This window comes from Furipterus horrens, unplaced genomic scaffold (assembly GCF_987537825.1).
Source record: "Furipterus horrens unplaced genomic scaffold, mFurHor1.1.pri manual_scaffold_4, whole genome shotgun sequence".
In the NCBI taxonomy this organism is placed as follows: Eukaryota; Metazoa; Chordata; class Mammalia; order Chiroptera; family Furipteridae; genus Furipterus; species Furipterus horrens.
The window spans coordinates 68,916,532-68,939,016 of NW_028327174.1; the positions used below are offsets into that span (position 1 = coordinate 68,916,532).

The window sequence follows — 22,485 nt, forward strand, 5'->3', positions numbered from 1 at the left end:
CCTCACAAAAAAAAAAAAAAAAAAACCATTATATTATGTCATGAATTCCTCGTAAATGAAAAAGTATTCGCGTATTATGCTTGAAAAGGACTTACTGGGTCTAAATTCACCTGCATTCCTTTATTCTATTACTACCCAGGGGGTGGTTTCACGTTTCAGCGTTTGCATGTGTCCTCAAACGCAAGGGCCTGAGGTGCGAGACAGCTACACTATTCTGAGGAGCTTTACAAACCCTGCAAGCCAGCCCCACCCCCTGCCCGTGGAGTCGCCCTTAAAACGCCCACGCGAGAGAAGCGACGCGCTCGGGCGGCCACCGCGCATGCACGCAGAAGGGGAGCCCGCGCCAGAGGTAGAGACGCGGCGCGGCGCCGGCTGAGCCCCAGGCCCGTTGATTCTGGCCGGCGGCAGCCCATACTTGACCGCTCTCCGTCGCGCCGGGCTAGCTGCTGCGACTCGTCCGAGGTCGGCTTTCACAGTCTGCCACTATCAGTCACCGGACCGCAGGCGTCGGCGCGTCGGCGGGCGGCGGAACTGGCCCTCCCTCGGACCGGCGATTGGCTTCTTCCGCTTTCCTTTTTACCTTCCGGCCCGAGTGCGCAGCGGTCAAGTGCCCGCGGTCTAGGAGCCGGCACTGAGTGGATGCACTTTGCCTTGTCAGTTTGAGCTGTCAGCCAGTAACAGTTTCTAGAAATAGTTAGGGTTCATATTATTTTTTTGATCGGTAAAAAATGTTGGCATTTATTTTCGCCTCCACACAAGATTTTTGCTGGCAACTTGAATGACTGTTTTTTTCAGAAATGCTATATATTTTCTCCCCCGGGTGCTTATATCCTTATTTTCCATGACAGACCTCGACGAAAATATATGCAAAAAATATATAAAGATGATCACTAATATAGTTATATTGAGTCTGATCATTTGCATTTCTTTAGCTTTCTGGATTATGTCTATTACTGCAAGCACCTATTACGGTAAGTATGGATGTCCTAAGTCCTTTTTTAAATACACTAATCGGTGAAATCCAAAGCTCATATTCTCTGAACGGTTATCAACTGTGTTCACTTAACTTCTACAGCCTGGATTTAATTTACCAGAAAATACAAATAGTGCCTTGAATGTTGTAAACCCTTTAATAAACGCTGCTTGTGAAAATATTAGTTATACCTATTTCAAAATGCTTTTATATTTTAAGTAATTATTACATCTAGATAAGAAATAACAGGCATAGTTTCATAAAGCAGTTGCAGTGATACTTTTAATAAGAATATACGTAACATAATTTATCAGTTTCATTTGTCCTGTAAAAATAAAAGATGGTAGAGTGTTTATATTTGGAGATTTAGAAAATTTGTCTGCTGTTTGATCACTTCAAAAGAACAGACTCCTTTTAAAGTCTGAAGCCACTTTGCATACATAAAAGGTACTCCAGCCTCAAATCTTTAAGGTTTTGAATCTGCTTTAGAGCCTAAGTATGCCATTACACAAACTTCCTGGACTCCTATATAAACAAAACCCTCTTCACTTGAAGGGGAAAAGTGAGACGTAGATTAAGAAAGTAAACTCATAAATGATTATATCTTAAGCGATTGCCCGTTCAAACCTTAGTCCTTTTTCAAATAGACACATGAATAATCAAACGGGTGTTCTACAGGGTACCGAAGCTTTCAGGTCCGTTCATTCATCGTGAGCCACAGTAGGGGATGAGGGTTTGGGGAGGAGAGGCAAGGGAAGAGAAGATACTCCATAATGCCAATATTAATTAAATAGAATAAAACAGGATTTGTAAATTGAAGTCCTGGGGCCAGGCACCTAATGCAAAGGAGTGAAGCTGTCCCCAGTCTTTGCATATTAAATACAACGGAATAGTTTTCCCATTCAGAAATAGGATTTTCCCTTTTTGTTGTTGTTATTGAACATTTGACCCTCTTTGTCTTTCATTTTCTTGTTTTGATAGAAACACGGGCACAAGCAAGAGTTCACGTTTTCCTTTATTGTAGTCCCTCAACCCTTGTGTGGAGGAATTGGTCAGGAACAGCAGGGGGTTCAAATGGGAAAACAATGATCCATCTAAAAGAGGTACCCCTCTTCACCTGTAGTCATTCTGCCATTTCGCCTAAGTTTCCAGTTTTTAAAACAGAAGCCAAGAATCTGGATTTGTATATGAAATCTACTAATCTTTAAATATTAACTCAAATTATTTATTCTTTGGGGCTGTTTGTTTTGTCTTAACTCAAATTGTTTAAAAACATTAAGCTAGCCAAACAAAGCACCTGGATGAAATCTTTGGAAAAATCAGTTGCTAACCATTAAATCCTGAGGAGTGTAGCATGTGAAAATGTTACTATAAAAAAAATAAAAATTCTGAAAGGTAGAGAGGAATATTGAAGCCTGTTAAAAAAGAAGTTTGTTCTATGCTATTTTTAAAATTGAATACATACCTCTTCTCCAGAAAAATTCATTTCAAATCTCCAAATATGTGTGAAATATCTATTATTATAAATAGTTGTAAATGGCTTCCAAAACTTGGACAGAATTTGATTATTGCCAGTAGGATTGTCTCTCTGAAAATATATGTCTCAACATAAGTATTTTCCTTTGGTGACTTTATCTAAGTTTCCCTATGTATGGCAGTACACAGAATGCAGTTGTCAATATTTATAGCCAAGACTAACATAGGTAGGACTCACACAATTTACACTCTACCTTTATAATTTTTCAGGTAACTTGCAACCTGTTTCCCCTTGGCGTTGGCTGTTTTCTGTTGTTGTTCCTGTTTTGATTGTATCTAATGGCTTTAAAAAGAAAAGTCTAGATCACAGTGGGGCTTTAGGAGGTATGTTTTGCTTTTGAGTGTTAAATTATAATGAGTGCTTGCTTACATAATTTAAACTCATGTTTTCTAAATTATGATTATATGAGACTATAAATCACAATGTTATATATTTTAGACAATGATAAAGTTATGCATTGCTCAGCATTCCTATTCAGTCAAATTTTCAAAGAGTAACATACCCTTTTAGTGTAATGTACAAATTTAACTTTGTGATTTGTATTAAGTAAATTAATAGAATAGACTTTTGAGGACATCGATTCCTCTGCTCCTTTAGTTGGATTAAATTATCTGCTAGCAGAAGTATTGGAACACTCTTCCTAGATGTAATGTAAAATTGCCATTGCAAAAAATAGCTAGCAGACGTATTGCTATTTTTATATGAATTTTGTCTTAACCATATAGCCAATATGTATTAGGAATTGTTATGTTTTATTTATTTTATAAATGTTGTATTGTACATACTATGTATCAGGCACTGCTGGTAGCACTTTGGGGTATTAACCCATTTATAGCAAATAATTTAAACAATCTCTGCTTAAATGTAATAACAGATATGCTTTGCTAAAAAATATCCTTTCTCAGGTAGCTACCTTGCCTTGCTTTTTATTGTTCTTGACCTGTGGCAAGAAGGGTTAACACCTTCTTGAAATTCTGTCTTCTTTGGCCTCTGTGTTGTATATTAACCTGCTGCTTCTCTTATTTTTCTGATCTCTACTTTTGTTTCTTTTCTGCCTTCTAGCCCTTAAGCCTCTATTCATCTCCTGCCTAGCTGGATTTAGAATTAAGAGATAACATATCTGAATCCTAGCACTGCCACCTGCTATCTCTGTGAACTTTGCCATGTTGCCTAAATTCTCAGAGCCTCACTTTTCTTTATCTTTTATGAAGTAGGTCCTATGGGATTTTTAGTAAGGCTCAAACAGGAGGGTAACATGTGGGGCAACACATCCTATTAAACTATAAAGCATTATATAAACATTCACTGCTACTGATTTATTATCTACATTGAACCATATTATAAAGTCTCCAGAGATAGTGTATCTTATGCTTCTGTGTCCCATGCTGCTTTGAATAGTGTTACACATATAAAAGATGCTTAGGAAACATAGGTAGATGACTTTAAAATCTCTTCTTTTCCTAATTATTTCATTCCATGGAATGTTCCTATCTTTTTTGTTTGTAGCTTTTTTTTCCCTTAAGGAGAAAAAACTGTAATGCTCATTTAAAGTATATAATAGTACTTGGGAATGCTGTTATGGAGTATGACTGTAAGTGACTTAAATTTTCAGTGTTGTGATTTTCTCATCTGTAAACTAAGAGGGAATAATAGTACCTTTATCATTGACTTATCATAAAGTTATCCATGTAAAATGTTGAGCATAGATAGTATCTGGCATGCATAGTAAGTATTTAACAGATGTAAGTTACTGTGCTTTTTTTTCCCCACTGCTACTATTCATAGTCATAGAAATTTTACTAAGGTTTGTCATATTATGCCTTTAGTGTGTTCAGGATTGAGAAGAGTTTCAGAATTCCGCAGGACCTGGGTATTTAGTGTCCTCATTGACATAGGCACACATAGCTCAGTGTTGATAGAAGATGGAAGGGGGAGAGGTTGAGGCAATGCTTAACGTGGACACTGAAGTGGAGGGCTCTGGTCTCCCTGATAGAGTATTTCCAGGAGAAGTAGCGAATCACATGAGAGGATATGTGGGAAAGTGCTTGTAAACTGTTGTATAAAGCACTGTGTAGGCAATTTGCTCCAAAGAAATATTGTCTGATCTAGTTGTTTGTTGTGTTTCTTTGGACATGTCATTGTGGACAGTTTGTCGTCAGCCTTTTGATTTGACAAGTTTAAATTTAATTTCACTTGCCAAAGCTATTAGACTTAGTGATTTACCATTTTTCCATTCAGTTGTTTGACAAATATTGACTGAGGGTCTCCTGTAGGCCAGGCACTGTTCTGGGCACTTACAATTTAATAGTTAACAAAACAGTTAGAAATTCCACTGTCAGAGAGATTACATTTGTAGTCAGGGGAGGCAGATGATAAATATGATGGGTTTGAGGCATTTACGCCACGGAAGAAGATGCTGCAAGTATAATGGAAGTGCACAGCAAATGCGGTGTTGACAGGAAGGGCCAGAGGTTGTGCTCCCTGTGGCCTCATAGGGGTGGCCTGAACCTCTTTCTAGTCACCATTGTTCAGGTCTGGTGTTCAGTTTTTCTGAAATGGAAACTTCATTCTATCAGGTACCCACAGTTGGTCAGAGCAAAGAAGACTGGCTCATGCTGCTCATTGTCACACGGAACTGATATATGAGTCAGAATGCTACTTTATTAATCTGATAAAATATGGAACTACTGGGCCAACTGAAATATAAACATTTCTGTTCAGGCATGCCCTATTCTTGTAGTCAGGCTATTTGAGAAGTCATTGTAATTACAAAGTTGCTTTGGTAAGTACAAAGTCTGAGAAATAGTAATGCAAGTTGTAGATCAAAGGATCTTGATCGTTGTGCAGTGTTTGACAAGTCCGCCAACCTCTGGTTCTTTAGGCCTTCATGTTAAACAAAAAGCCTTTGCAGCCAAAAGATTTTGTGAAAGAAGGGTTATTGAGCCATATGCTAGCCAGAAAAAAGATCACATCCTGGAACCTACAGTCTAAACCACCAGCAGCAGAGCCAGATGAAAAGACCAAAAAATATCTTTAGCTTATGAAGTAGGACCTTATGGACTTATTGGTAAGGGGAGCTGATGGGACTCTTTTAAAGATGTAAGATGTTTTGAAAGAATTTATACTGGCTGTAACTAAAGGGGGAAGGATGAAGTAGGAGCAATTCTAGAATAGGTGCACAGTCCATAAGGAAGAAATATTTACTACCTTTGTTTGGTTGTGGACAACAATCAGGAAAGTTCATGCATAAGCAGGATGTAGTGGCATATGGAGTTTGACCATTTAAAAACAAATTTTTTTAAGTATATTTTATTATTATGCTGTTACAGTAGTTCCAATTTTTTTCCCCCTTTGCTCTCCTCTGCCCAGTACCCTCCTTCCCTCCAGCAATCCTACCCCACTTAGTTCATGTCCATGGGTCATGCATATAAGTTCTTTGGCTTCACCCTTTCCTATATTATTCTTAACAACTTCCTGTCTATTTTATACCAACTGATTATGCTTCTTAGTCCCTGCACCATTTCCCCATTTCTCTTCCTCCCCCCTCCCAGCTGATAACCCTCCAAATGATCCCCATACCTATGATTCTATTCCTATTCTGGTTTGCTAGGTTGGATTTTGTTTTTATTTTTTAGATTCAGTTGTTGATAGATGTGACTTTGTTGTCATTTTAATGTTCATAATTTTGCTCTTCTTTTTCTTAAGTCCCTTTGACATTTCATATAATAATGGCTTGGTGATGATGAATTTCTTTAGTTTCACCTTGTCTGGGAAGCACTTCATCTGCCCTTTCATTCCAAATGATAGCTTTGCTGGATAGAGTAATCTTGGTTGTAGGTTGCTTTTCATCACATTGAATACTGCTTGCAAGTCCCTTCCTGCCTGCAAAATGTCCTCTGAGAAATCAGCTGATAGTCCTATAGGCACCCCCCTATAGGCAACTCTCCGCTTCTCTCTTGCTGACCCCAGGACTCTCTTTATCTTTCACCTTTGGCATCTCAACCATGATGCATCCTGATGTGGTCTCCTCTGGGTCCAGCTCGCCCAGGACCCTCCATGCTTCCTGGACCTGTATGTCCATCTTCTTCACAAAATTTGGGAAGTTTTCCTCATTTTTTTCAATTCTTGCTTCCTCATTCTGCACTGGTTGACTGTTTTTTTCTTCCTTATGTTCCAAATCATTGATTTGAACCCCTGTTTTCTTCCCTTCGCCATTGGTTTTGTGTGAATTTTCCTTCGTTTCACTTAGTGTAGGCTTTACTTCTTCTATTATGCATTTGCCATACTCAAGCATATCTGTCAAGCCTGTGAGCATTTTTATCACCAGTGTTTTGAATTCTGCTTCTATTAAGTTGTCTTTCTCCTCATCTGTTAGGTTGGCTATTTCCTCGTCATTTAGTTCTCCCATTGGAACATTGATCTGTTCCCTCTTTTGGCCCATACTTCTCTGTCTCCTCATTCTGACAGGCTCCTGTGTTTGTCTTTGCGTCCCAGGTAGAGCTGTCACTCCCATTATGTTGTAAGGGGCGGAGCCTTAGGGATTTCTCAGTAGAAGGCAACCTGTTTCACCACGTTGTGGCGCTGTATGTGGGGGAGGGGTCCAAGAGGGAACGATGCTGCCTGCCCAGCACTTGCCCCTTTTCCAGGCACCTCTCCTACTTCTGCACCAGACTGGTGCCCCTCTAGCTGCTGCCCTGGCTGTCATTCCCAGAATGGGTCAGTCTGCAGACATTCTAGGACCGTGGGAGCCCTTTAAACAAGCGGACTCTGCTGAGACTGGCAGTTTCTGCCTCCACCCCAACCCCCACTGGTCTGCACAGTCAGAAGCAATGAGGCTTGATTTTCCCTGATGCTGGGACCATGAGCTGCGAGGTCCAGTGAGGAGCTGGGAACACTCCCTAGGTGTCCCTCCTGACTTTTTAAAACGTGTGACTGCACTTTCTGCTGGCATGCCACTGCCGCTGCCACTGCTGCCACCACCACACCGCATCTTCTTCCACCTGGCTCCACCCTTCCTACCTGTCTGGATGAGTATTTCTTCTTTATATCTTTGTTTGCTGGACTTCCATGCAGTTTGATTTTCTGGAACTTCTGGTTGTTTCTAGTTTTGAGGTAGTTGATTCCTTCTTAGTTGTGGAGGGAGACCCAGCATGTCTGTCTATGCCTCCATCTTGGCCGGAAGTTGACCATTTCTTTTTAGATAGCTTCCTGGAAGTTCATCCCAAGCTCCAACATACATTCAGGAATGTGAGCAGACTTTGTTTGTCGGACCACAGCTATTAAGTGGATAATTACCCTTGTTTTTTCTCTTCCACTCTCTGGCCCACTGTAACTCAATTTATAACATCTCAGAATTTTTCTCTTGTCGATGTTCTTATTTTGGGCTAACTAGCCTTCTTTTGATTTCCGTAGTCTTTCTCTAGGCAAATTATGAGTGATACAGTTGATTAGATTTGAATTTATTAAATTATAAAATTTCAATCCTGACAAAGATTATACCAAATCACCTTGGTTGGAATTTTGGGTGTAACTCCACTCCCATCTTCAGAGGCATTTGTAGACAGTTCTTTTACTTACCCAGAAGGCACATGTTATGTACAGAATTTACCTGTTTTAAACTCAGAAGTCAGCCATAATCCTTGAGTCTCCTAGGGCTTTGGGAGCACCTTATTTTTATGCATATTAACTTATCAATAACTACTGGAAATTGGAGAGATAGGTTGGGGAGGTGCCATAGGTACAACCTGGAGATAGCAGTTACTAATTTAAAATTTCAGACAAAGCAGTTATTTTCTAAAATTCCAAGGTATTCTTAAACTGCATGAAAGAAATCCCTTCAAAGCCTTCAATTCATTTCCTCATTCTGAAACTGTCATCAACATGAACATTGATCATTTTATATAATTTTAAGGTGGTTGAAGTAAAAAAAATTAGATAGCTTTTATAGTATATCATGGTAGGTTGCCTTGGGGCCATCTTCTTTGCATTTGTTTAAAGACAGTGGAACAAATATTTAACAATGACTAACCATGGAGAAGACATAGGAGGGAGGTGGTGAAGGGTAGGGAAAAATTCTTTGACTTTTACTTTAAATACTTATATATGTTTTGGCTTTCCCTCTAATAGTCATGTACTACTTTTGTAATATTTCAAAAAACAATTGAAAAAACTTGAAGGTTAGAAAACAATAATATTCATAATTAATATTGTTATAATAATACATAATTACAAGGCAGGCTATGCCCAACTCATCTGTGCCATGTAGAATCCTTTTCTTTGGGTTGCTAAAATATAATTTCAAGTAGCTTATCATCATGGAGCAGCACACTTTTATTTTTAAATATCTCAATAAAAACAACTGAGCTTCTAAAGACCCCTGAAACCCATAATTGTAGGTAATTGATCCATAGGTCCAAATGCTGCCAGACAGTCCACTTGGGTCAGCTCAAGCACATTCATCCACACATGGCTGGCCTGTCCCAACCCAAGCCATGCAGGCACCCAAGTCTGTCAGCAATACTTTTGGGGCTCAAGTATCTTTGGGACTGATTGCTTGCAAGTCACAATCAGAGAGTACACATTTATTTCTTCACCTGAGGAAATATTTAGTTGTATTAATTTCCCATTACAGCTTTTATCTCATAAAGATGTACACTCATATTAGCCTCAAAAATGTTCATCAGATCATTGTTTGTAATCCAATGAGTGGCCAACCATCTGAATTTCTAACAATGGATACAAATAATTCCATGTATATCATGAAATAGTATATACCCCCCCCCAAAAAAGAAGAAAAAAATACATAATTACAAAAAATAATGTTGAGATTTTGCCACCACATTTGTTATTACTACCCATGATATTAATTAACATTTGTTAAGGGCCTTCCTCTGTGCTAGATAATACAATAAGCACCTTATAAAATTTCATTTAACTTCTTACAGCAAGCCAATGAGGTAGGAATTATTACTCTTATTTACTAATGAAAAATTTAAGCTTAAGGCTAGGTAACTTCTCCTAGTCATGTGAAGGTAAGTGGAGGGGCTGAGGTTTGTACTCCAGACTATTCACCTCCAAAACTGAAGCATTTTATTAGTATGTGCTTCATACAGCATTACCCTGTTTCTTGCGCACTCATTTAAAATGTACTAAATGTAGGAATGAGAGAGCGTGGGGATCCGGTCGGCTGCTCCCTTAGTTCTCTCCTCAAAGCCACTGCCCCAAATTCTCCCTAAGCATCTCTAGTCCTCTTTGCCCTCCCTTTGCTTGAGCCAAGAGTAGGTGGGTGCCAAAATATTTTTGTACGTGGTCCGTTTAAGAGCTTTGTCTTCAGCTGTTTCCTTCAGGCCAGCAAAAAGCCCTGTGGCTTTTCGCTTTTCACAGCTGCTTGCTATTTTACTTTCCACTCTGTTGCTGTAGGCTGGGAGGCCCAGCTGGGGGTTTAAACGCTGCCCTTCTCAGGGGGAACCCCCAGCTGCTGAGCTGTTTCTCAGTCCTTTCAGCTGCCACCCGTGGGAGCCCAGCCAGCCCTTTCGCATCTCTGCACTTCCTACCAGTCACGTTGTGATGTAGCGGCCTTTTCTGTCTCTCCGTGGTTATAAGACTACTCTCCAGCTAGTGTTCGGTTGGTTATTCCAGATGATTTCTCCACAATTAAGTTGTAATTCCAGATTGGTTGTGGGAGGAGGTTAGTGTAGCTTCCACTTACTCTTCCACCATCTTGGATCCCCTCTTTGCCCATTTTTAATTGACTTGTTTGTGTTCCAGGTGTTGAGTCATATGAGTTCTTTTGGCAATTAAGTTTTAGGTCCTTGGCTCACAAAACAATAAAGATATGCCTTTTCTAGAGAATTTCCAGTACCTTAAACCTCTCCTAAAGAAATAAAATATGTATGTATGTCAAAAATAAAAATAAAAATAAGTAAAAGGTACTAAATGTAAATGAAATGCCAGTAATTGAGTATCTCTGGATGGATCAATCAATCAATGTCTTAATAGTTTAGTACTTGAACCTTGAACTAACCAACAAAAAGAGTTACTATAAAAATAGGACCCTGGTCCCCTGTTCTATTATTTAATAAAATTTAATTTAATACGTATAAATATTAACTTATTTATACTTATCTGATATCTTTTATTCCATTTCTTAATAGAATTTTGTTTAATGTGTTAATTTAATGAAAATTTAGCAAAATTGAATATATTTATACAGAGAACAGAATTGTCAACCAAGAGTTAGTCAGGGATGGAAGAGTTTGTAGTTAAAAATACAAGCAGGCTAGCCATGGCAGTGTGGCTCAGTTGGTTGGAGCATCATCCTGTACACCAAAAGGTTGCAGGTTCTATTTCTGGTCAGGGCCTGTATAAGAGGCAACTGATCGATGTTTCTCTCTCTCCCTCTCTTCCTCTTCCTCACCCTCTCCCTCTCTTCCTTCCTTTCTCTCTAATATCAATAAACATATCCTTGGGTAAGGATTTTAAAAATACAAGTATGCCACCACAATAAATCCAATAAAAAGAAAAAAGAAAAATACAAGCAGGCAGCATGGACAGTGCTGCACAAGGTAATAGTGTCTTGGTATGATTCTCATGTTCTGGAAAACTGGTACGAATTCCTGCAGGGCTAAAACCTGGATTTTCATCAGACCCACAAACTGGGTCTAAACTGGAAGTTTAGATTCAAGTTTAGACTCAATGCAGCCAAACTCATGAGAGACCAGTTTATAAAGCAGAATGTAAATTTTTTGGGTGCCACAACAGATCTAAATACTAAATGATAGATTAGCACATTGCCTAAAAGAAGTTCTATGAAATTAGTATAAAAATGTGCTTGGAAGTTCAAAAGAACATATAGATAATGCTATCTTTTGTGTAAGAAGAGAAAATAACAAAACATGCATATATCTACTTATCTTTATAAAAAGAAACAATTAATGGTAAACTGGAAAAGAGTGAAGTTGGTTACCTACAAAGAATGGATGAAGAGCAAAATATAGAAGGAGGAACAGAAGGGATTTGGGAGGAAGGGGCATTTCTCTCAGTATTATACTTTTTTGTATAAGTGTGACTTGAAAGTGTGCCAGTGTTCTACATATTTATGAAATTAAATCAGTAAAGATGGACATGGGAGTCTAAAACTGAAAGCAAACTAAAACAGATGAATCCAATTGTATTTTAAATTAATATTATAATCACACTGAAGAAAAGAAATTAAAAAAGTAACTTAAGACCATAGTATTTAATGGTATTTCTTCTGTCTTGCTTAGGGGAAGGGGGAAATTGCAAACCAATCCAAAATTATTTTTGGTAGGTTTGTTTTTGTTGTAGTAGTGGTGAAGCACTTCTAAAACAGTTTTAGAAGTGATAAAGGATTGACAAAATGAGTGAAATTCACATTATTTGAAGCCAGGGTTCGTACTAAGGAGGAAAACACAGATAGGGGATGGAGAAAAGCAAGACAAAGCCTGTGGAGATGGATTGGAAGTGGAGTCATTGGTGTTATTTTTTGATTTCTAAAATAGTTATATATATGAGTATTTACATATATATGTGCATGAGTATATTTTTACTTGCCCTGTCCAAAAAAAGCAAATATACCCCAGTAGAAATGAACACATTGTGATCCTTGATCTTGATCTCTAATATCCATTCTCCACTAAAATGAACGAGAGCTCCTCAGAGAAATAGCTGCTTCCAGGGCTGGAACACGTAGATTTGGGATGAGTCTATAGCATCTTGTTATGCAAGAAAGAAAATAATGCTTTAAACATATATATGATTGGATCATGTCACATGGACACGGTAGCAAGCTTTTCTGATTTTATTGATTAGTATAGCCACCCCTGCTCTCTGTTGCTTACCATTTGCATAGTATTTTTTTCAGTCCTTTTATTTCAATCTATTTGTGTCATTGGATTTCAAATGAGTCTAGTCCAGCTTGTGTGGCTCAGTTGATTGGGCTTCATCCCGCACACCAAAAGATTGCTACTTTGATTCCCCATTGGGACATATGCCTGGGTTGTGGGTTTGATCACCAGTCAGGGTGAGTAAAGAGTGTGATCAGTGTTTCTCTTTCATATCAATGTTTTTCTCCCTCTCTTTCTCCCTTCTCCTCTCTCTAAAATCAAAAATAAAAATAAAATGTTTATCTACAAGTCTCTTACAGATAGCATATAGTCTGTATGACTTATAGGGGTATTTTTGTCCTTTTCCTATAATACTGTCTTCTCTCTGTTTACTTTTTTTGTAGTGAAATGTTTCATTCCTTTCTTATTTCTTTTTGAGTATATTTTGTAAATATTTTCTTTCTGGTTACCAAGAGGATTACATTTAACATCCTAAAGTTATAACATGTACTTTGAATTTTTGCCAGCGTAACATGAATAACATTTTAAGACTATGTTTTAATTTCTTCCTCATTTTTATTTTTAGAAGGAGGGGAAGGGAGGGAGAAGGAGAGGGAAAGAGACACTAATGTGTGGTTGCCCCTCACACACCCCCAAACAGGGACTTGGCCCACACCCAAGCATGTGCCCTTATCGGGAATTGAACCCGTGACCCTTTGGGTCACAGGCCAGCACTCAATTCACGGAGCCATACCTGCCGCGGCTTAATTTCTCCCTCATGTTTAAAAAATAGTTTGGCTGATAAAAAATTCTTGGTTGACATTTTTTTTCTCTTAGCACTTCGACTATATCATCCTAGTGCCTTCTGGCCTTTAGAGTTTCTGATAAGAAATCTGATGATAATAATCTCATTGAGGATTCCTTGTTTGTGACCAGTTGCTTACCTCTTATTGCTTTCAAGATTCTCTCTTTGTCTTTTCTTTGAAAAGTTTGATTATAATATGTCGTCGCATTGTGAGTCTCTTTGAATTTGTCTCCTTGGAGTTTGTTGAGCTTCTTCCATCTCTATATTCATGTCTTACATTAAACATAGAAAGTTTTTAGCCAGTACGTCTTCAAATAATTTTTCTGCCACCTTCTCCTTCCCTCTTCTTGTCTGGGATTCCCACACGTGTGTGTGTGTATGTTGATCTACTTAATGTTTTATGGGTCCCTTAGGCTGTCTTCACTTTTCTTCAATCTTTTTTGTTTTTGTTTTTCAGATTTGATTATTTCCATTTTTTTGTATTCAAGTTCACTGATTGATTCGTCCGCCTGATCAAATGTGCCCATGAATTTCTAGTGGATTTAAAATTTTTATTAGTGTACTTTTCAACTTCAGTATTTCTTGGGGGTTGCTTTTTAGGGTTTCTATCTCTTTACTTATATTTCAATATTGTTTATACATTGTTTTCCTGACTTCTGTCATGTCTCATTCTTTTGAGCATCTTTAAAAGACAGTTGTCTTAAAGTCTTTAGTAGGCCCACCATTTGGCCTTTTATCAGTGACAGTCTATGTTCACTTATTTTTTCCTTGAATGGGCCATACTTTCCTGTTTCTTTGTAGGCTGTGTGATATTTTTGTTGAAATTAAATAAGGTGGTAACTCCGGAAATGAGAATCTCCTTTTTCGCCATGGTTTGCTCTTTTCTTGTTTGTTTGTTTTTGTTTTGTTTTGTATTATTTTTTATTATTATAGGCTGTCTCTGTACCAAGGATCAGTCTGAGGTATAAAGCCTAAGGTCTTCTCTGTCTTTTTTGAACCTTCACCTTTCCCTGGGTATGTATGGGGACTCTCTGACTTCTCCCTTAAATGCAAGTGCTTGTGAGTGTGCTAGTCTTTAATATCTGGCTCCAAAAGGAGGAAAACAGAAAAATGAAGGGGACTTGGGGACTAGCCACTTAAATCCTTGAAAGTTGCCTCAGTCAGACAGGGAGGGGCTTGAAGTAGTGTGAGACAGAGTGCAACAGTGGCTGCCAGCCTCTGTATCAGTACTTGTGTGATCAGAAGTAGTAGTCAGTGATCAGAACACAAACCCTAATATTTGGAAAACAAGATCCTTATTGCCAGCCTGCCTCCTGCAAGTTGTGTACAGTATTCCCTCACTTATCATGCGTATTACATTCTAGACTCCCTCACGAAGTAGGAAACTTACATTTATTTTACACTCTTAAACCTACATAACTTTAACAACATACGTATACAGTACCACAAAATCTCACGATATAGCAAAAATTCCGCGATAAGTAATATAATATTTTTAAAAATTCTGCGATACAGTGAGACCGCAATAAGTGAACTGCGATATAGAGAGGGACTACTGTACAAACTGATCCTGCAACTGCTACACTGCCTGCCACATGATTGAGGGTGGTAGATGGGGAACTACTACCTAGCTAAGAGCTGAAATGAATAAAAATTAACTGCAGTTTCCCTTCCAAACCTTCCCCTGGGAGTTCCTAGCCTTCAATATTCTCTAGTGTTCCAAAATAGTTTTATCAGACAGAGTCTTCCAGTTCAGTTGTTGTCTGAGTAGGAAGAGAGATTCCTGGAGCTTCCTACTCCTCCATCTTCCCATAATCCTCTCTCTGATTCATTTTTATAGGATTAAATAACCATTGTAATAATAGAAATGAGAGTACTTTGCTACCTCAACACCAATTTTTATTCACCATAACACTTAAATTTTGTAACAAAAGGCCTATAGGGAATTTATATGTGATTTTTAAAAAGCTAATTTCAACATATGTTTGTACTTTCCTTATAGAATTACCTATGGAAAGGCTTTATAACTTTTTACTTAAACAAACCACAGCAAGTTCTTTAAGTCTCAAGTATATTCGACTGACTTAGCAATTGATGTCAGAGCCTCTTTCCATATTGCTGTGACAGTAAGAACACATCTTTCCTTTTTTTCCTTTTCTGTGTCATGAAATGTAAGCTTCCCTTTTCTTTGTTTTTCTGATTGAATTACAGATTTTAGGAGCCTTCCTTGATATTGGACACTCATAGACAAATAAAGAATATCCCCTTCTTTCTTTGCCCAAAGCAAATGAAACAAAGAGAAAAGTCTCAAAATCTAAAGTCACATTCACAGATTATATTCCATTTTTGGTTCCACTGGCAATCTAGAATTGCTTTCATAGGTTTAAGTAGGGAAACTTAGCTAAGAAATGCTCTCTCTTCTCACATAGTTTGTGAGGCTCAACATGAAAGCATGTGAAAATTCTTGGAAAAGCATAAAAAGCTTATATTTTGGAAAATAAATCCCTATGGAGGGAAATGTAAAAAATAGAAACCTGAAAGACTTTATAGTCTTACCGCCTCTGAAAGATTTACAGTTAATTTAAAAATTCTTCAGACTAGCCATCTATCCAAATAACATATGTAATATATAAAATACATATTATTGAATAATAAAATCATACTATGTTCTGTAACTCCATTATAAAAAATGTTTTTAAAATAATATCTTACATTTATATAGCATAGTTTGTTTGAAAGGAGATCAAAATATGGTAAGAAATACATCTCATTTTAATCAAAATGACATTCAATTTACTGTTTGGTAATATTTTAATTGGTAAAAATGGAAACGTATTAGAAATGTATATTTCAGGTTATAATGTGAAAATAACTGAAAAAAATTTGTTTTTCACAGTATTGATGTATGGACTAAGTATAATTCTGTATGTGTATGTTTTTCTTTCAGGGCTGATAGTTGGATTTATCCTAACTATTGCAAATATCAGCTTTTTTACCTCTTTGCTGACATTTTTCCTTTCTTCTTCAAAACTCACTAAATGGAAAGGAGAAGCAAAGAAGCGTCTAGATTCAGAATATAAAGAAGGTAAAATGAATTATATTTGACATTTTAAAAAGTAACTTTGTTTCATCATAACATATAAGCTTTTAATCAAAACACATTTAGACCATTGAAACAGATAAATTTTATGAGATTACCTTTAAGTAGTAGCTTAATTTAGTTTATCATTATTTCACCACAATAACAACTAACAGCAAAATTTTAGAAGCACTAAAGTCTTTTCACTAATTATTCTACAACAATACAGAATATGGGCAAAGGTACCATCCCACTTTTAGTCATTTTAAATTTCTTAATCATTTTTCTTTTCTTAAACATTAAAATATAGAAGTTCCTATGTCAGCATTCTTTTCCTTCTGAGACGAAAACATTTCTTGTCCTCTTTTTCTACTTATTTGCTTCTAGGTGGGCAGAGGAATTGGATTCAGGTATTCTGTAATGGAGCTGTAGCCACAGAGCTGGCCCTACTGTACATGATAGAAAATGGCCCCGGGGAAATCCCAATAGATTTTTCCAAGCAGTACACTGCTTCTTGGATGTGTTTGTCTCTCTTGGCTGCACTGGCCTGCTCTGCTGGAGACACGTGGGCTTCAGAAGTTGGCACTGTTCTGAGTAAAAGCCCGCCAAGGCTAATAACAACATGGGAGAAAGTTCCAGTGGGTGAGTCTTTATTTAAGTTTCTTTTATAAAAAGAAAGAAACAAACCAAAAAAAAAAAAACAAAAAAAAACCACCTTGATTTATTGTATTTCTTATTTAAGAGCCTTTTGAAGAACTGTTAGTCTCTTCAATTGGAAAATTAGTATAGGCTATGAAATTGGTGATAATAAATAATATTTGCAGGAAATGTTAGCAAACCCTAGATAAACAATACAGAAACACAGAGATTGAGTCACGGATATATCACTAGGAAAGAAAAAGAGAACAGTAGAGTATTCTTGAGGGTCTATTATGTGATTAGTGCTTTAACATGTATCTTCTTTCCTCTTTGCCATTATCAACTACAAGTTCTTTTTTGTCTTTGTCATCGCCGCCTCCTCTTTCTCTTCTTCCCTTGTCTTCTTTTCCTCCTTTCTCCTTTCTTTCATCCTCCTGCTCTCCTCCTTTTTTCTTCTTCATTATCATCATCCTAATCATGAACAGCTAACATATGTATTTGAGTACCTACTATGTGCAAAGCACTGCTCTATATGGATTACCAGTAAGTACTTTTAATAACCATATGAAGTGGTTCTTTATTTCTCTTACAATCAAGGAAACTAAGGCATAGAGAAGTTCGGTGACTTCACTACAGTCACAGAGCTTAGAGGTGGCAGAACAAAGATTGAAACCAAGCAGTGTAGCTCCACTGAACAATTCGTCGTCGTCGTCGTTGTCGGCAGCCGTCCGTCTCGAGAGACGATGGTGTAGCTTCTTAAGAGTCTATCTGCACCGCCGAGAATGGCTGTGCAGTCTGACTCGGGAGTGACACGGTATCTGTCTCCTCCCGTGTTGAATCGACATCTTGTGATGACGCTGGAGTGTCCTCTCCAGTGAAGCTGAAGCTACAGAGCCTGGGCAGGGTGATATGGAGGGTCTGCTGTTGCCCATGCAGCAGACCCACTGAACAATTATACTTCACTGTTTAGAATGTCAGCTGTTACTGAGGAGAAAAGACTATTTTCTAAGCAGGCTACATTCTTACAATATTTGGATTAAGTAAAAGAGAAGTCTTTTTTTTTTTAATTCGTCTTGATGGGATAGGTACCAAAATTTTTTGCTTTCCTTGCCTGTATATATTTCTGATTGTTAACCAGATGATTTTATTCATGTTTCTTCTTCAGGGACCAATGGAGGGGTTACGATGGTGGGCCTTGTTTCCAGTTTCCTTGGTGGTACTTTTGTGGGCATTGCCTACTTCCTTACACAGTTGGTTTTTGTTAATGATTTGGACATTTCTGCTCCCCAGTGGCCACTTATTGCCTTTGGGGGTATAGCTGGATTACTAGGATCAATTGTGGACTCATATTTAGGAGCTACAATGCAATATACAGGTAAGAACTATACCTTATTATTGCAACTCATTGGTGTATTAAAGAAATGGAAAAGAAAATAAAAACATATATAATAAAAACAATCCCAAAGACATCAGGAGTTGAAAGACCAGGAATGATTAGGCAAAGTCTCTTCTACAGTTTTTACTTTCTTATTCTTTTTTGTTAAACTGATTTAAAGAGAATTAGGCCTGCAGAGCAATGAGTAAGAAGCTGTGTGGGGAGGACATGACAGATAATGCAGGAAACATGTGGTTTTGATAATGGGACTTCCCCTAATCCCGGGAAAGCAGAATGTTTGGGATCAAATCATTTTAATGCCCCCTCCTTCCAATTGTTTTCCAAGTCCATTTGAGAGAGAATTATTGTACTGATCTGACTATACACATATGACGCACTTTTCTACTGTGACTTGGTGTTTCCTTTCCTCTCTACTGAGTTTTTAACCCCACTTAAGATATATGAGAGAGCCAGTTTCCCCTAAAGTTTTATCTTTTGCTTCTGAGGCTCTCCTGTCATGTCAGTGTACTGACATTTTTTGTTAGGTGTCTATTTACTCCAAACTATAATCAACTATGTTTTCTCCTTTGATTCATATGATGAAGAGACTGAGTCTAGATTTCCCTGAGAACAGTCCTCCCAATCCTCTTCAAGCCCCCAGATAATCTACTTACCCTTCTGCTCCCCTCCCCACCAGTCAAAATGTTTGTTCTCTCACTTTTGTCATGTCATCTTGATGCAAAGGAGGAATCAATATGATTTTAGTTCACATTAAAGGCTCAGACACCGTACATGCACACACTCATACAAACATGTTTTGTAAAGAGCTTAGGTTTTATTCTAAACTGAGCTCTAACTGGGAAAGTTTCTGATCCTACTGAGTGGGTTGAAAAACAGTTGTGGGATGTGGACCTGTTCATTCATTCAATAAATCTTGGTGTGCCCCCTTTGTGTTGGCACTGTGCTGGGTCCTGGGTATCCACTGCAGAGGCTGCTGACACAATCTCTACTGTCGGGGGCCTCACAGGATGGTTTTGGAAGGGAACCACTGGGCAGACAGGGCCAGCCTGCCAGTTTCACGTCATCTCTGCTTTTCATACTCTCTCTTCTACTGAATGAACTCTAGCAGCGTTGAGAGAACAGTATTGAAGGGTACTGAAGCCTGTTTATTCAAAGAGGCCTTTTGTAATCAAGGGTTCCATATCTCTCGCCATATAGATCATCCACTAAAGTCATTTTATAAGTGGTTGAGGATTTTCAAAGATTACATATTTCCTTTGAGAAGGAAAGCTACTGTTTTTTGTTTGTTTGTTTGTTTGTTTTTTAATCAAGTCATTTGGATTTTGGACCTCACTTGGCTTTTTCTCCCTAGGTTGGGATGAAAGCTCTGGCATGGTGGTCAACAGCCCAGCGAATGAGGTGAAGTGCATAGCAGGGAAACCCATTCTTGATAACAATGCGGTGAATCTGTTTTCCTCTGTCCTTATCGCCCTCTTGCTACCAACAGCTGCTTGCAGTTTTTGGCCCAGGGAGTGAACTTTCTCTCATTTACAAAGGTTGAAACTGTGGTAAATTCAGCTAAATTTTCAAGTTTCATCCTAAGAAGACAAATTGTAATGGCAAAGGGAAAATACCAGCTCCTCCCATTTTCCATTGTGGTGGAATTCTACATATTTCCCCTCACCTACTCCCTTGTAACAGCTAACATGTTTTGGTGAAAGACAGGAGTGTATAGAACTTATTACCCATTCTTTTCTTCTGCTGAATGGAGCTTCTTGGTCAATGAAGCTATTCAATACAATGCTCCTGTATATTGGTGTATATTGACTGAAAGCTACTATGTTGAACTGGATCCTATATGGTAAATATAAATTTTGTTTTGTTTGTTTAAACTAGTGTGGGGACTAAAAGTCATAAAGTTTAAAAATCGTTTCAGCTGTGCCAGAGAAATGCCGCTGTGTCAGTTGTCCAAATGTTATACATATCCACTTTAAGTGGTTTAAACTGATGCATGTGGAAGCCTGAACAAGTGTAGTATCCTGGACTTCTTCCATTACCTGCCATTTACAATTGTGAAAAGTGTGGAGTTTGATTCCCAGTGAGCTGTGAAGCCTACTCCACATTTGTTCCTCCTTACTCAGGGTTAGTAATGAAAAAAAAAAATGTTTTTCTTGTATGACCATTAGAATGCATGAAAAAATTATTTGTAAGTAAAAGCAAGAGAGATCTGTCTTGTATCTAAAAATGTGTACCTTGTTATATATTTTAGTTGATCTTTGAGCTGAAATGACCTCAAATTTAATATTTTTTAACGTATTTTCTGTCTTTCAAACGTATATAGGAATCTGCTTTACATTGGTATATTGAACAATTAAAAAGTCACTGGAAAACTATTGTAATAATTTTTTATTTGCTAACCTAGAATTTACTGGAACATGCTACGATTTCCTGTGATATACCTTTTTAAGTTGTGCTCACCTTTACATTACAGCCTCAGCCAAAGTGAATTTTGCTTTTCAGTTTTGTTCTTTATTATGATTAATCATGTTCTGAAGGAGTTTTGTTAACAGACAACCAGTGGGGTCTTACCACGTCCTTCCATAGGCAAAAACTCCAGAGACAGAGTCGGGTGAAAAGGAAAAAGGAATTTATTTAAAATATACACAGCAGGTTTCTTGATGTGGCCCTATCCCTTACAGGAGGAGTGTGCAGGCAGCTGGCCCGTAACCTTCGTGACTTCCGTGGTTGCTTCCAGCAGCTTCATGCTGCCCGCCTGCCACTTACCAGAACCACAGGTCCAAGCCTCCATCCCCCTCTTCTTACCATCCTAGCACCCGCAGCCCTTCTGATCAGGCCTGGAGCACTTAGGAAAGGGCATGGGGCCTGTCGCCTGGCTGTGCTGGGGTCCGTACCCCACATGCACTCACTGACATGGGCCATGGGCAAGTGACAGCCACCACGGCTTTCCATCTTGGAAAGGGGATGCAGGGCTTGCTGGCTAGCCACGCTCCCTGAGCTCGCTGGCCCAAGCACCAGAACTTGCTGCTTTCCTAGCCAAGAAGGTCCTGAAGCACTTGGGAATGGGCATGGGGAATCCTCCCAGCAAGGCCCACAGGCTCAGGAACCTCAGCCCCCAGCCACGGACCCACCAGCCAAGGGGTAGCGGAGCAAAAGCATGCTCCACTTTTTAAAACTGCTCATACAATCACCTGCGCAGCAGAAGTAGATGAGAAGGTACGTCCCTCCTATCCAACTACACCCCCCGCACAACTTTTGGTCACAGCCCTATGTACCTTTTTGCTGCGTCATGTACACGCCATCCCTGTTGCCAGGGCAACACATGCATGCCGCATCGTCTTTGGCACATTTCCACCCCTCCTTATTATGGGTGTTGTCCCCCGTTACAATTTGATATGGTGGGTACTATTTTACTAAAAATATTTTAAAATATTTCTCACATGATTTCCATTTATTTTCTGAGGAGAAAAGGCTGTTTTCTAAATAGGCTATCACAATGAGGAAAAACTATGCTTAGCCACCAAATCCCAGGTGAATTGTACATGCTTTAATGATGTACTCACAATTATGCAATTTAATGATTTAATCTCCTAATGTAGTATTTGTTACTTTTACTCTAAATGGCCCTGAACATTTAAGAAATATATAGGTCTTCAATATATGATTGTTGAATTAAGTTATTTGACTTTAAGCATGTTTCTTTAAGAGTCACTGAAAGTTGATAATTAGGAACATATTTCTGGAGGAAAATAAAAAATAAACTAGTTTGACTACTGAATTTCTGAGGACTGTGATGATTCCAACATTTCTTAATCATGTGATGCAATATCAATGATTTTGGAACTAATGAGTCAGGAAATAATTGTAGGAGCGAGAGTAAAGCCATGTTGGCAGGGCAAGTCTCTTGAAATTGTTGTCCCTGCCAAGACTAGATATGTTCATTCTCTTTCATTTATCGTAACTGCCCCTTTTCAAAATTTATTTTACACATGCGGCAACTCTTTATGTCTGTATTTTTTAAATTAATGTTTAATTAAGTAATACACTGAATTTATTCTTTTTTAAAAAATTACAACAGTAAAGATAAAGTTAAAATTATCTTTTCCCTACTAACCCCTCAACAAACCTAAGCCCCCGCCCACATTTCCAAGGTAATTACTGCTGGAAATTTGAATTTTTTCTACAAATTATTGTGGGTATATATTTGACACAAA

At 38.2% G+C, this 22,485-nt stretch overlaps 1 protein-coding gene across 1 annotated transcript; it reads left to right on the top strand.

The window, feature by feature from the left end:
• Window positions 1-295: 295 nt before the first annotated feature.
• Window positions 296-20,569, top strand: FAABTP (fatty acid amide binding transmembrane protein). The gene is made up of 6 exons (XM_090273626.1): window positions 296-971; window positions 2,720-2,833; window positions 16,108-16,245; window positions 16,627-16,881; window positions 18,044-18,253; window positions 19,626-20,569. Exons 1-6 carry the CDS (start codon window positions 779-781, stop codon window positions 19,787-19,789), a joined length of 1,074 nt encoding a protein of 357 aa, XP_090129752.1. The 5' UTR covers window positions 296-778; the 3' UTR covers window positions 19,790-20,569.
• The last annotated feature ends 1,916 nt before the right edge of the window (window positions 20,570-22,485 follow it).